The sequence below is a fragment of the Balaenoptera acutorostrata genome, chromosome 20, assembly GCF_949987535.1.
Source record: "Balaenoptera acutorostrata chromosome 20, mBalAcu1.1, whole genome shotgun sequence".
Lineage (NCBI taxonomy): Eukaryota > Metazoa > Chordata > Mammalia > Artiodactyla > Balaenopteridae > Balaenoptera > Balaenoptera acutorostrata.
Genome location: NC_080083.1, coordinates 16,415,085 through 16,430,481, shown reverse-complemented (window position 1 = coordinate 16,430,481; position 15,397 = coordinate 16,415,085). Strand labels below are relative to the sequence as shown.

The 15,397-nt window shown below is 43.9% G+C and overlaps 1 protein-coding gene across 2 annotated transcripts in view; it reads right to left on the bottom strand.

The window, feature by feature from the left end:
* The window catches only part of PHF12 (PHD finger protein 12), a 41,163-nt gene that overhangs the window by 12,627 nt on the left and 13,139 nt on the right, over nucleotides 1-15,397 (bottom strand). For both annotated transcript variants that reach the window (XM_007183863.2, XM_007183862.2), the window contains exons 3-6: nucleotides 5,816-5,888; nucleotides 2,783-3,176; nucleotides 1,475-1,595; nucleotides 110-242 (exon numbers count right to left, since the gene is read on the bottom strand). In XM_007183863.2, the coding sequence (XP_007183925.1) occupies nucleotides 110-242; nucleotides 1,475-1,595; nucleotides 2,783-3,176; nucleotides 5,816-5,888 (721 nt within the window). The remainder of the gene's footprint in view (nucleotides 1-109; nucleotides 243-1,474; nucleotides 1,596-2,782; nucleotides 3,177-5,815; nucleotides 5,889-15,397) is intronic.

Genomic DNA, 15,397 nt, shown 5'->3' with positions numbered 1-15,397 from the left:
AGAGATTAAAGTGAACTCTGGTACAAAGCTGACTATACTATGCTTTCCACTGAATCAGTCCATGCCCCAGCTGTGCCCACAGAGGACTGAGGGACGTTGCTGTGCTTACCACCACATGTTCGATGTGATTCGGACACATCCATCTGCCCAGGGGCATGGCAGTGAGCGGTGGCTCGAGGCAGTCCATGTGGAACAGGAGGGGGCAATAGTCACACTGGATAAGAGGGGCCACGCGACAACTCCTGCAAAAAAGAGATACAGGCCATTTCTATGGCAAGGTGGGAGAATTCAAACAAACTCTGCACTGTGGAACAGCTTCCCTTCCTTAATCCTAACAATGTTCTCCCACACCCTCCTCCCCAATAATCCGGTTACATTCACCATTAGGAAGATGGATGAAGTTGGGGGCTACCACCAGGTTCCTCATTATTCTCTCTTCTAAGAGGAATGTAGAGAAGTGAATGTTTTTTTGGAGTAGAGCTAAAGTGGTTGTCACAGCAGGAATGATCAATGCTTGGTACCCACTGGGGGAAGACAGCCAATCCTGCTCTGATCTTTCTACTCCTTAAAAGAATGCAACTACCTCAGTTTAAAAGAAAAAAAAAAAAAACAAACCACTAGCAACCTTTCCAGAGTCTTATACTACAAGAGGAAAAGATTTCTCTTCCACATGAAGCACTCAGCAAAACTGACAACTAGAGAGTTGTGCTGGAAAAATGGTTTTGTAATGTATTCGTGTAAGCATAGATCAAGGGAGGGTATGTAAGCTAATGCCAATTATGATTTGTAACTACAATACTCAGTGAGTCCTTAAGCTGCTCTGGAGACACAGTTTGGGCGTGGCTCAGAGTTCCGCTGCTCTACTGTCTGGTTCCCTATAGCTTTTGCTGTGGAACATTTCTTTTTGATAGCTATTTTCTCCTGCTATCCTGCCCTTCTAACACATCCAAGCCAACAAGTCCAGCTTCATTAACTGAAGCAGCTGGTTCCTGTCACTGAGGAGACCCTATTTGAAGGAAACCAGCGTCCCAGGGAAGCTACAACTGGGGCAGCCTAGAGGCTTTTGGAAGTCATCCAGTCTGATGCATACCAGCTAGCATGTATATTTGTACTACTTTAAAATTCATCTTTAGTGCTTTAAAAATCATTTGCCTCTTCCAGGGATGTGTGTCTCCGCTGGCCACAGTTCTTCCTGCTAGCCAGTCTAAATATCTCATGCTTCATTTTAAGTTCAACTCCTCTCGTTCTAGCCTCTATAAACACAGTTTACAGTACTTCTGCACCGTGATTCTTCAAGAATTTTTTGTTAAAACATTCAAGGCTCTGGTCAATTAGTCACTCAGTCCCTTTGTACTCATACCATCAGAATATGGGTTATCTATATTTAACACACATGGTTTGGAAGAGACAACAGAAGACAGAAAAAACATTTGCTAAATATGAGGAAGAGCCTCTTGCTATGGAAGAAAAATACCTGTTACACGTGAAACAGACTTTGACTGGTAAGGGAACAAGACCATTGTGATCTAACTCATGCTGTGTCTTCTTCACATTTTTCCCTGTGGTTTCCTCCTTTCTTCTCCTCTTGCTAGAACCTAGAAGAGAAATTGGTGGTGCTGAATTTTCCCTGGATGGAGAGTTCCTAGTTCGGGATATGGAAACAACAGTAAGTCCGAGGAACAGGTCTTAGTAAAAGCATGTGTCACGGCCTGGACATGCATCTCTTTCTGAGGCCCCCTGGGCTGGTTTCAAGTGAGAAAAAGAATGAGAAAGGACGAAACGGGAGCTATAAGTCAGAACTAAGATCACAAGTCACTTGCTCTATGGCAGAAACACATCTAAATGTTTTGCAGACATGAAGTGGTCAGAAACCTAGGTTAGATACTGGTGACTTAAGAAATAGAAATACCCAGGTCAAATGGTCAATAAAGACTATTCTGTGAAGGCGGCTGAGGAAAAGAGTATAATTTTACTGCATTTTTATAGAAAGCAGAAAAGCTGTGAGTCTGTATGCATCCTACTGACCAGCAGGTTTCTTAAGCCTGCCAATTTCACTTTCTCTGGGAAGAAAATAAGATCTAGATGCTTTGTGGTATCAAGTAGAAGCCATGAGTTGATTTTTAAAAAAAAAGGGAATGGAGGGCAATTTATATTATCCATCAAAACTATAAGTGCAGAGTTTAAAAACAATATAAATGCACAGTTTTGACCCAGCAATTCTAGTATTAGTAATTTATCCTACTTATCCTACAGATACACTCACATGTATACACTCACATGTATACAATGACGTATTTACAAAATTATTTGTTGAAACAGTATCTGTGGTAACACAAGATTAAGCACAACCAGAATTTCCATTAATAGGAAATTGGTTAAATGAATTATGGTACATCTATATAATGGTACATCTATATAAAGAAATTCTAGGAGATACATAAGAACCAAACAGTGGTTATCTGTGAGGGGTAGGAATGTAGAAACTAGGCAAATGGCAGACAGGGATGGGTGTGAAATTTTTCATTGTAACCCTTTTTATATTTTTTGATTTTTGAACTATGTGTATGTATTACCTTTTTTTTTTTTTTAAAGTGATACTGGGAAGGGTGGAAAATAGAAAACTGAGTAAGCATTGTAAACCTGCAAAGATCTCGAACCAAGAACAGGAACCTGAGACAGTGGCGACACGGACAGTGACCCCACAGGCGGCACAGCCCTTTGGTTGGACAAGAGTCCTTTGGGGAAGCCGGGGTAGGGGAGAGGATATGACAGTCTGGCTAACCTGGTAGTGCAGTGGTACAAGTCAGTTCATTGGGCAACTGAAATTGGGTGGGGTTCCGCTCCATGGCGGCAGCAATCAGCAGCTCAAAGGGGCGCCTTAGCTGGGGCTGCACATAGTCCGGCTCTGCTGCCACTGGCTCCTCGTCCACGTCGATGATGTCCTCGTCGACATCATTCTGCTCAGAGGTGGGGGTCTCTGTGCTGGCATTGGATGTGGGCGTGCCAGGCCGGCTGGCTCTCCTTTCCAGGATTCGGGCATGGGCAATGGCCTTGAGTTCAGTTTTGCTAGCTGATCTGTCCAAGAAGTCAGTATCGCTGCTGGGGGATGTAGTCCGTTTGCCAGATTTGTCCACCAGTCCATTGACGTGGCCCAGCTCCTTTTTCTGCTCTCGTTTCTGTGCAAATAAACAGGTGGGCCCATCACACAAAGTAACACAAAATAGAAAGAGATGGATGCTACAAAGTCCTGCTAGACCACTAACCAAAATTACGAAGGTCTCTAATATCAGAGACTCATCCACCTGGGGACTTGGAACATTGGTCTGTTAAAGTTGACAAAACTATAGCTGAACTAAACTAAAGCTGGCAAAACCACTGCAGCAGGGAATCACCAAAAAGTACAAAAGTTAGAAACAATTTTACAAACCACACATCATATGATACATAGTATCTGTACACGAGGTAGGGGGGCGGGTAAAGGGATAAAACGTTAATTCAGTGAGAATAAACTTAGACTAAGTGAGGACAGTGAGAATAACGTAGAGAATCAAGGAGAGCACTGTTGTTGGCCTCGGAGTGCCCTGAATGGTTTTAAGAACTGTGCTCAAGATACAGAAAAACCTGCAGAAGCAAAGGTAAAAAGTAAAACGGGCAAGCGGAGCTCCCTGTCCAGGGAGGTTGGGTGCTGACTTGCAAGGCAGCCACACCACAAGGTGGAAGGATGGTGTGCGGAGGGCAGTGATCCAGCAATCATGGCGTCCAAGAATGGCGGCTTTCAATGTCTCAAGTTTAACTAGAACTCTGACAGTGACACTTTTGAATGGAAAGGTGGGGGCATGGAAAAAGATTAAGTGTACAGAGTAGGACTGAATGACTGATAATACATTTTCCTCCAGGGCTCCAAATAGAGTGGTCAAATGAAGGTTTAGCACTGGTCTCCAGTCAGGAGACCTGGGATCTTGTCCCAGTTCTGCCACACTGATTCCCTATGACCTTAGGTGACTCAGGCCGGAGGGCAGGAATTTCTCTCTGTGTAAAGTGAGACTAGTAAGACCTTTCTTCTCCTCCTCTCAGGGATACGGTAGAGAAAAAGAGCATCACGTATATGAAAGGGATGGCTCTGAGTTGGGGGAAGATCTAGCCTCCACTAGGAATAAGACCTGAACATCAGAGGTTGATGAGGCCCACAGGATGTATCATTTCAATCCACTTCACTGTAACTGCAGGAGGCCAGAGGGCTGTAGAGGTGATGGTGCAAAAGGCAGATTTGGCACTGGTAGGCATAGAGGTCCATCTGAGAGCAGGTCAGAGTGGCATTTCAGGAAAAGCACACTCTGTAGAAAAAGGCACACTATAATACAATCCCCAGAAAGTAGCGCTGTTTCCAGAAAATTGATGAAGAAGTAATAGGGCTTTGGAGCGAAACAGAATTTGGTTCAAATCTTGGCTGTGTCCATTCCTTTGAGTACTTGGGTAAGTTCTACAATTGTGAACCTCAGTTTCTTCCTTTTAAAAAGGGAGAGGAAAAAAAAAAAAAAAGGAGAATATACCACCAGTACCCATAGTCGGCTGTAAGGGCTAAATGAGATAACACATGTAAAAACCCAGCTACGATGAGCACTAAAACAATGTTAGTTCCTCTTCTTCACTCTCTTTTCCTGGCTTCACCTCTTCCGCCACAGCTGTTCCCAACCCTTTCAAGTCCAGCTTCTTTGAGTGGCAAGTTTCTGAAAGGCCTCCTGGCTGGCAGGTGCCTCTAACTGGCCCTGCTCTAATCTAGCTGGGGACACACAGGTAGAGATCTTGGGAGGAGGACAAGCTGGAGGACACCCTGGTTTGTGGACTTCAAGAGATATTAAACTACAGCTGTGATTAGGTGGTTGACTTGGCCTTGGCTTGCTTTAATAAGAACCCTATGCACACATTGAAGAATAAGGTCTGCCTAATTGTTTACCTTCTTCTTAAAGGCTGAAAACTGTTACACACATAAACCACAATCTCTGAATCATCTCATCCTGTTTCTGCAACCAAGGAAGTCATCATTCATTGTGACATCATGTTGAGGGGCCAGGAAAAGAGGTGACGTCACAACAAAGGAAAGTTGCTTGGTGTATAATTAGTGTGGGGTGGAGGGCAGGGAGTGGTTTACAATTCACAGACAAATTTTAATCCACAGCCTATAATTTGAGGATTGGGTCTCTCATAATCTGGGAGGAAGCACACCTACTTCCTTTTTTGATAAGGGAGCATTTAGCTTTCGTACCCCACAGAAGTTCTCAAAGTAGAAAATTATGTTCTCAAAGCCAGTACTGAATTATCAAAGCTGAGGGAAGGGGAGCTAAAGAAAGGTTAGGCAACCTGGGGTACAAGTGGGTCCAAGTCCTCTCCACTCCACACACCTGGCCAAGCTTCTGGATACCAGCAACTTATTTGCCTTGGGGTGAGGGGAATCCTTTTTCTATCAAGCTGGAGAAGCAGCCTTCCTCTTCAGCCTCTTTCAGCCACTGGATATGGCTGCCACATTCAGGCCACTTATCAGGAGGTCTACAAGGAGATCAGACTACCCCTGTCACTAGTGAATGAACATGGCTCAGTAAATTAACACACCTTTTCTGCCCATTTCAGCAGCCCATGTTTGGATTTTAGGCCCTACTGGATTCTAAACAGTCACCATGGGGAGTGTGAGGGTGATTCCAGGGCTGGAAGAGACAAGAAGGGACAAAAATGCCTTCAGGGCCAAGCCGTCTTAGCTCTAGAATATCAGTGCTCTAGATCTGGCATCCTGAGCAAAGCCTTCAGAAAGCAGCATTATTACCTTTCGGCGAACAGTGCACCGGTGACACATCCACTCCCCAGGAGGCAACATCTCTTCACTCAGTGGAGGGTTACTGTGGGGAAAAGACAAGGGCAAGACTAAGTAACTAACCCTTTGATGCAGCAGGGAAAAGCCTAACTAGGTCTGACACAAAGCTGCATGTCCCTCAACTCCTATTCTGGCCAGTCCTGTAGCACTGCTTGGGTTCTCTTATCCTTCAAAATGCTTACTTGCCATCATTTACAATAACCTAAGGAGTAAGCATCCCTTCCCATATCTTAGAAAGAGAAGCCAAATCCAAAGCTGTTAACACTGGGCTTACAGGGAAAGATACAATGAACTGGTTTGGAGCCTTGAAGAGTCATTCCCAAACTCTGCACCACGCTAATAAAATCACTGAGAGAGAGGTCCTCCGCCATCTTTTCAGTCTGCCAGTGTTAAGTCCACAATCTTCCATCTGCTGTTCAAAGCCCTCTGTAAAATGGTCTCCTTCCAGGTTCCCAGGCCCCTTTCGGGTTCTTTTTCTCCTAGTTAAACTGAAGACTTGCTATTTCTTCCTCTAGAACTCTTCCCCTTGAAAGCTATGCCTACCAAAACCCTATTCATCCTGTAAGGGCTGCTTCAATCAGCCTATGGTAGATTAAAGATGCCTACAAATTTTTTGCTACTCCTTCCACCCAGAAGTAGTCCATTTCCTTCCTCTTGAATTGAGCTTGTCTTGTGACTGTTTTTTTTTTTGGCCACAGCTAGCGGCCAATGGGATCCTAGTTCCCTGACCAGGGATTGAACCTGCGCCCTCAGCAGTGAAACTGTGGAGTCCTAACCACTGGACCGCCAGGGAATTCCCTCTTGTGAGTTGTTTTGACCAACAGAATGCAGCAGAGGTGACAATGCTGTAACTTCCATGGCTGGGTCTGAAGAGACCTGCAGATTCCACTTTTACATGCTTGCAATGTTCCATCTCAGAGCCCTGCTCTCATGCTGAGAGGTCACATGGAGGAGACTTAAGGCACTCCCGTTAACTCCAAGCCAACAGCTAGCACCACCTACTGCTATGTGACTGAGTCATCTTGGATCATGCCAGCTCAGTTGAGCCTCCAAATAACTGCAGTCCCAGATAACAACGTGAACAGAAAAACCACCCAGCTGAGCCTAGTCAACATGCAGATTTGTGAGAGATAATAACTAGTGTCTATTTTAAGCCACTAAGTTTTGGGGTAGTTTGTTATTCAGCAATAGACAACTGAGCACACAGCTCCTCCATGCGCTCTTCCCAGATTACTCAGACATCCTTCCTTCTTCAGCTTTCCCTTGTGTGACAATTCTCTTACTTCTTTTATTAGAGGAACCAAGACAAGGACTGGATCTCTTCCCTCTTTGTATCTTTATAATATAGACGTTGTACACACAGTAGTCAGTCAGTAAGTCAATACTGAATCAAAATTACAGCTGTGTAGGGCCAGCCTTACTGCTCCTCCAGATCATTGATTTCCATTAAGGTTACACCAAGAACCATATGAAATTTTATTAAATTCTTAGGAGGGTCACACTTATAATGTCTATACAGCAGTAGTTCTCAAAGTGTGGTCCCCAGACCAGCAGCATCAGCATCATCTGAGAACTTATTAGAAATGCAAATTCTGTTCGAAAAGATACATGCTCCCCAATGTTCACAGCAGCACTAGCTACAATAGCCAATACATGGAAGCAACGTAAATGTTCATCGACAGGTGAATGGATAAAGAAAATGTGGTATATATATACAATGGAATATTACTCAGCCATAAAAAAAGAATGAAATAATGCCATTTGCAGCTAAGTGAAGTCAGACAGAGAAAGACAAATATCCTATATCACTTACATGTGGAATCTAAAATGAACTCACTTAGAAAATAGAAAAAGACTTACAGACATAGAAAACCAATTTATGGTTACTAAAGGGCATAGCATAGGGGGATGAGGGGTAGGGAGGAGATAAATTAGGAGTCTGGGATTAAAATATACACAGTACTATATGTAAAACAGGTAAACAACAAGGACCTACTGTATAGCACAAGGAACTATACTCAACATCTTGTAATAACCTATAATGGAAAAGAATCTGAAAAAGAATGTGTGTGTGTGTGTGTGTGTATCCACATGTATAACTGAATCACTTTGCTGTACACTTGAAACTAACACATTGTAAATTAACTATATTTCAATTAAAAAAAAAAAAAAAAAAGAAGAAATGCAAATTCTGAGACCTCACTCCAGGTCTACTGAATTAGAAATTCTGGGAGTGGGGCTCAGCAATTCATGTTTAACAAGCTCTCCTGGTGATTCTGCTCAATACCAAAGTTTGAAAACCACTGCTATACAGAATAAGGCTACATTTATTCTTAAGAAATGCCTACATTTGGTTCCTGGGAGTCACCTACTTGGAATGGTATGGAGGAAATTTTTTTTCCAAAATACATGAGAAATGCTAAAAAAATATTATTATATATATATATGGACTATGAATATATAAGGACTCTCCCTTAAGTCCCAGGCCTTGATGCCAGGCTGCTTTACCGTTTCTTCCTAAAACAGCATTTGGCTTGACAAATTTTCCTAGCTCCTACTTTACCAATGCGTCCCTGGAGCCCTGAGCATACATGTCAGGATGTCCACCAAGCCCTCACAGCTCATTGCTTCCTATCCTCTGTTTCCTTGGTGGAATCTCAGGAGGATCCTCATCAGGAAGCATAAAACTGGAGGCACATTGGCCTACTGGGACAGGTCTTCAAGCCCTGGAGGACCACAAGTGAATGTCACCTGTAAAGTCTTCCCTAGTTCTCTCCAATATATTTCTGCATAGGCCATATCCAAACTAATGCATGTAATTTGCTAAGGCCTACAGACTGCTATGCTTCAGCAGCTGTCATATTAAAACTAATCCTGAAAAGGCTGTCATTTCTCATTCTGTTTTTCATCATTTCTTTTCATCTGCCTACTGACTTTGTGTTTTGTACCAAGATACCCTACACCAAACATGTAAAGCACAGAAGGGTGAGGCAAGGTGGCAGTGGCTTAGATCTTTTACCAAGATGTGAATGGCCCCTGGGCCACCCTTCCTGCCTTCCTCAATCTATTTCCAACCCTGCTGGCAGAATAATTCTGCCACAATTCTGATCATATCAGTCTCCTTATTAAAAAGCCCTTCAATATCGCCCTTACCCCATCAGGATACAGTTCAAGCTCCTCAGTACTGCAGGCCAGAACCCTGTCCCTTCCCCAGCTCCGTCAGTCTGGTGGCTCCCTACACAGTCCACACTGTTTCTCAACCCTTTCTCTGCTCATTCTCATTCTCTGCTACCCACAACCACAAAAGCTGAGCCTCCCCCCACTCCTTCACCTGGTGAACGCCTTATCTTTTGGAGCTCAAGTCAGGCACTATCTCCGGGAAGACTCCTCTGACAGCCCCTGATTCCCTATAGCACTTCTGTGCCATACTATGGTGAAATATTATATACCCGAATCTCCTTCTCCGCCTCATTTACCTTTGTTATCTCTACACTCTGCATTATGCCTGGCACATAGGAGGTACTCAATAAAGCTTTAAAGAACTGGGGAACACTAAAAGAATGCGCTTCTAAGAAGTGAATGTAACCCCCTCCGCCCAAGTCATGAGGCAAGGCAATGTGGATGTACAGACATTTGTTTTGGTGGTTAAATCACACATGAAATTACTTATGTTTTCAATAAGAAGACATCAAAGTCCATACTTGCAAGCTTGAACTTCATACCGTAACCTACTTAAATCCTCTTTAAACAATTTGATTTCTCATTTCTCTTTTTTTTTTTTTTTTTACATCTTATTGGAGTATAATTGCTTTACAATGGTGTGTTAGTTTCTGCTTTATAACAAAGTGAATCAGCTATACATATACATATATCCCCATATCTCTTCCCTCTTGCATCTCCCTCCCTCCCACCCTCCCTATCCCACCCCTCTAGGTGGTCACAAAGCACCGAGCTGATCTCCCTGTGCTGAGCTGATCTCCCTGTGCTATGCGGCTGCTTCCCACTAGCTATCTATTTTACATTTGGTAGTGTATATATGTCCATGCCACTCTCTCACTTTGTCCCAGCTTACCCTTCCCCCTCCCCATGTCCTCATCATTTCTCTTTCTTAACACAGGGGTAAAATGCTCAAAATCTGTATTAAGAGGCTCTCAAAAGTAGCTCCTGGTTGGTTTCTAAAGGATCACTTTCAGAGATACCACGCTGAAGAACAAACATTTCTCAGAATTGTAGATTATGGCCACAGACTCCTCTTGTCTGCCCTAAAGTTCAGGCTGTGAGTTTAGGGAGCCGTACAGCAAAGTCAGAGTGTTGTCTCCAGGATGAACACAGAACATTTAAAAGAGTGAGGCCTTGTTGGGATTTTGCTGCTTTCTTAGAGACAGAACATGCATCTTGAAATAAATTTGAAAATATGGTGGGACTTCCCTGGTGGCGCAGTGGCTAGGAATCCGCCTGCCAATGCCGGGGATGTGGGTTCGAGCCCTGGTCCGGGAAGATCCCCACAGGCCGCGGAGCAACTAAGCCTGTGCGCCACAACTACTGAGCCTGCGTGCCACAACTACTGAAGCCCGCGCACCTAGAGCCCGTGCTCTGCAACAAGAAGCCTGCAATGAGAAGCCTGCGCACCGCAAGGAAGAGTAGCCCCCCGCCTGCCACAACTAGAGAAAACCCGCACAGCAACAAAGACTCAACACAGCCAAAAATTAGAAGGCAGTTTTTCAACTCAAACATCTAGAGGAAAAGGATTCATGAAATGACTCAAGGAAAGACAGGCTGCCATTGGGGTAATAAGCTCAGGAACTAGTTCTGGAAGATGTTGTTCTGCAAACAGACTAATTTTGTTCCATATGAGAAATACTGTCAACCAAGAAAGGATTCCAGGGAGAAAGGAGATTCTGCAGCCTCGGGGTACTCACATACACATCCTGAGGACTTCCCCACCTCATCCACCCATCTTAAAGCTCCTTCCCCGCCATGTTCTCATAAGTTAAGTATGAACTTCAAAACAATTACATGCATGCCAGAATCTTCAAATCATGATATGCCTGTCAAGAAAAACATCGCTCTGTTCCAGTTCCCTCTCATCCCCATATATCAGTGAAGACAGGGTACTGAGAGCCATCCTCTACAAAAGGAAATCATTAAAAGTTAAAAGTCAGGTAGTGCTAAAATGATCAGTTTCTGCTGCTTAGCAGTAAAAACCATGAAAACACTAATGAGCCAGTGCTGCTTATAAAGACATCAATATGCTTCCTAATCGCTAAAGCTTAGAAATAGCAGAGTGATCATCTCATTTTACATCTAGTCTATTACAGTTCACAAAGTGTTTTCACAGATGCTCTTATTTGATCTTCACCATCATACTGTGAAAATTAATTCTTACTCCCATCATACAGGTATCTCTAAACAGACTTATCTAAAGCCATGGAGTCAGAAAGCAGAATTAGAACCAAAATCAGCTTCCTGGTTCTTCCAAATCTTGAGCTCAATCTGATTTCTAGGTAGTTCTCTTATTTCTAGAGAACACAGGGCTTCCCTGGTGGCGCAGTGGTTGAGAGTCTGCCTGCTAATGCAGGGGACACGGGTTCGAGCCCTGGTCTGGGAAGATCCCACATGCCGCGGAGCGGCTGGGCCCGTGAGCCACAGCTGCTGAGCCTGCGCGTCTGGAGCCTGTGCCCCGCAACGGGAGGGGCCGCGATAGTGAAAGGCCCGCGCACCGCGATGAAGAGCGGTCCCCGCACCGCAATGAAGAGTGGCCCCCGCTTGCCGCAACTGGAGAAAGCCCTCGCACGAACCGAAGACCCAACACAGCCAAAAATAAATAAATAAATAAATAAAGTAGGGAAAAAAAAAAAAATTATAAAAAAAAAAAAAAAAAAAAAAAAGCAAACCTTTAGAGAACACAGTGGAATATCCGTCACGGTATCTTCCTCAACCACAGGGTTGAGCATTCCCCTCTCCTTTAGTCAATATTTATTGAGTTCCCACTGCTTACTAACCAATGCCACACTGGAGGTACCATGCTAGAGGAAGGACACAAAGCAAACAAGTTATGATCTAGCCCATCAAGAAACACGGCCTTCACGGAGCAGCTGGGCCCGTGAGCCACAACTGCTGAGCCTGCGCGTCTGGAGCCTGTGCCCTGCAACGGGAGGGGCCGCGATAGTGAGAGGCCCGCGCACCGCGATGAAGAGCGGTCCCTGCACCGCGATGAAGAGTGGCCCCCACTTGCCATAACTAGAGAAAGCCCTCGCACGAACCGAAGACCCAACACAGCCAAAAATAAAGAAATAAATAAATAAAGTAGCTATAAAATTTAAAAATAATAATAATAATAATAATAAAAAATAAAAATTAGCTAATTAAAAAAAAAAAAAAAAAAAAAAAAGAAACACGGCCTTTAGGGAGAGAGGACCAGAGTCATCCACTCAAGCATTTATTGGACACTATGTTATGCTAGGCAATGTGCTAAGTGGTGAGATTTCAGAAATGGTCCTTGCTCTCAGGGATCATAATGTGAAAAGGACAGTTGGTAATGAGACCACATATAATCAACTACAAACTGATTCTTGCCATACAGACCTATATAAAACTCAACAGCTCATGGATGCCAGACTCAAAACAGAGCCTCAGAACTTTGGTCTTTTGGTACCTGAAGGTGACGGTGGCCTTTCCCCTACTCTTTCCACATCTCAACAACTGCTATTCAGCAAATGGTAATTAAGCCAGTGATCCTTTAAAGATGGTGAAGTTAAGGATCTTGAGGTGTTCACAAGGAAACTATAGTTTTAGAAGAAGGTATATTTCGGTATTTTGAAAACCTACCTGATGAAAGGAAGGTTCTGGGAGTGGAGACACTTCCCTGGGAACAGAGACTAAAGTCCACCTAGCACACAATATTATTTGAGCCTTTAGATTCCTTCTGAGAACTGTCTACGTCCTGGGAAGGAAGGTGAGCCCTGGAAGAGTCATTTTCTCTATGTGAGCTGGCTTGTCTTGGAAAACTGGTAGCTCTTTAGCCAACAGGCCAAGGGCCTTTATTTTCTGACTTCAAAAGAATATGGCCTGCGGTGCTGCGAGACAGGCACCCTTCTCCACGGCAGAGAAGAGAGTGCCCTGTGAGCATGGCGCTCTTGCAGAATATCTTCCCATCTTCATGGCTATGGATGTTTCCTTCCAGATCGTTTGTTAAAAAGCCCTGGCCTGGGGCTTCTCTGGTGGCGCAGTGGTTGAGAGTCTGCCTGCCATTGCAGGGGACGCGGGTTCGAGCCCTGGTGTGGGAAGATCCCACGTGCTGCGGAGCAACTAGGCCCGTGAGCCACAATTACTGAGCCTGCGCGTCTGGAGCCTGTGCTCCGCAACAAGAGAGGCCGCAATAGTGAGAGGCCCGCGCACCGCGATGAAGAGTGGCCCCCGCTTGTCACAACTAGAGAAAGCCCTCGCACAGAAACGAAGACCCAACACAGCCATAAATAAATAAATAAAAAATTAAAAAAAAAAAAAAAAAAAGCCCTGGCCTGCAATTCCTGGCCAGAAAGTGACTGTTCACTGCTCTCCAACTTGTTATTTATTTTAACCACTACCTGATCTTGAAGACACTGTTAGCTATAAAATACTTCATAACAATAGAGCTCTAAATCTTCAGAGATTGTACGACTGAAGAGTATGCGTCTCAGAGTTTGGTGTGGCTCTCTGTGAGGCCTGAGAGGGCCTATAAACTGTTAACAGTAACATCTGCACACAAACCAATTAAAAAGCTGGACAAAGACGTTAATTTTTTCAAACTAAAACTCCTAAAGCCAACCTCTGCAGCGGGACTCTAGCATCTGAACTTCCATAAACAAATACAAATGATGCATCTCTGTTGCTGAAGAGGGTGTCTAGATTGGTCTATTTCTGGAGTCATCGAAGAGAAAACCACAAACATACACCCCTCAGCTAACTGTAATGCCTGCACTGACAGACCTCTTCGTGTCAAAGATTCAAAGCCCAGAGCCAGATGATCCCAACTTACAGCCCAAGGACAGAGCCCAGTTTTAATTTAGAATGCCTCTTTCATTCACTAATGAGGCTGCAGCTCACCACTGCAGGTGGAAGATGTTGGTAGTTGTCATGGTTCTTGGCTCTCTAATTAAGAGGATCTATTTCAAGTCGTATACCAGTGTGGTTGATCGGAGTCTAACCTCACTCATCTCCCTCGCCTGTTAATATATGTGAACCTGCACGACATTAACATTTACTTCAGATTTAGTCGCCACCAGTGGGACCTGTTGCTCCATAGCTCTGCGTTAATTATCCACCCAGCACAAGCAGTTTTTCAATATGGAATTGGAAGAGAGAAGGGGGAGGGGAACAAGAGAACAAAGGGAGGAGGGGAGAGGTGAAGGGAGACAGAGAAGCAGAAAAGACTGCCTTTTATTTCAGAGACCTATTTTTTACATTACAACATGCAGATAAAAATGGCGTTGGGCTCTGGACTTTTTTTTTTTTTTAATATGTTTTTACTGATGTATGGCTTGCAACTGTCCATCCAGCCAAGCAACACTGACATTTTAAAACTTGAGCCAAAGGGAGCCGGAGAGACATGAAAATATCACTTAACCAAATTATAAGCTTTGGTGTATGTCTTAGGACAAGAGGAAGCAAGTGGATGAAAAATACTTAAGAAAGAACACACTCCATTTTCTCTTCCTGGACTGACAAAAATATTCTACTTAACACAAACACTTAACAGAAACACTGTGCAAACAGCATGTCTGCACACAAAATACCAACAACAGCCTTCCACTCAGGTTCTCTTCTAAAAGAGGTCAGTCAAATGACCCTGGTTAGGGTCCCTCCTGTCAGAACCCATCATTCTCCAAGAATCAGAAACTCTCTAGCTACATAAACCATCATTTCAGTTGAAACAAAATATCAGACTAAGAAAGATTCCGCTGCCCACTGCCCCGCATCATCTGTATGTCCCTTCTCCCCCCCTTTTTGGTGGTGGTGGGGTATTCAGCAAGCAAACAACGGCACTGAGCAGTTTTGATTTTTAATTTCACAGTTCATGGGTCTCATCCATCCATGTGAGGTCCACTACCAGATAAAAATCCTGCATCTATATTTCACGGCATCGTGTAAGACCAACTGCAGAAGACAATACATGCTCAGAACAGGCCTCCTCTCTCTCAGACTGGCCCTGCTGCTCACGGCCCGCTCAGGAAACGTGTTGGTACCAGTCAAAAGGGGAGCGAGGGTGATCGCTGACAGGACTACAACCATGTCCCAGCCTCCTAGCAGCCATCTGGATCTATAAAGGCACCTCTCAGCACAGAAAACAAGCCTTTTATAAATTGAAATCAGCTTCTGTCCTGGAAAAGCTAAGAGGTGATGGGTAAAGTTTAATTTAACAATATCTTTTAAAACTTAAATTAAAAGCTATATTAATAATTCCCAAATTTAATGGTCTGTGTTTTGAGGGAACAAAATTTAATGAAATTTAAATGCCAGCAGAAATAGTAAGCTTTCTCTGGACACTTGTGTGGG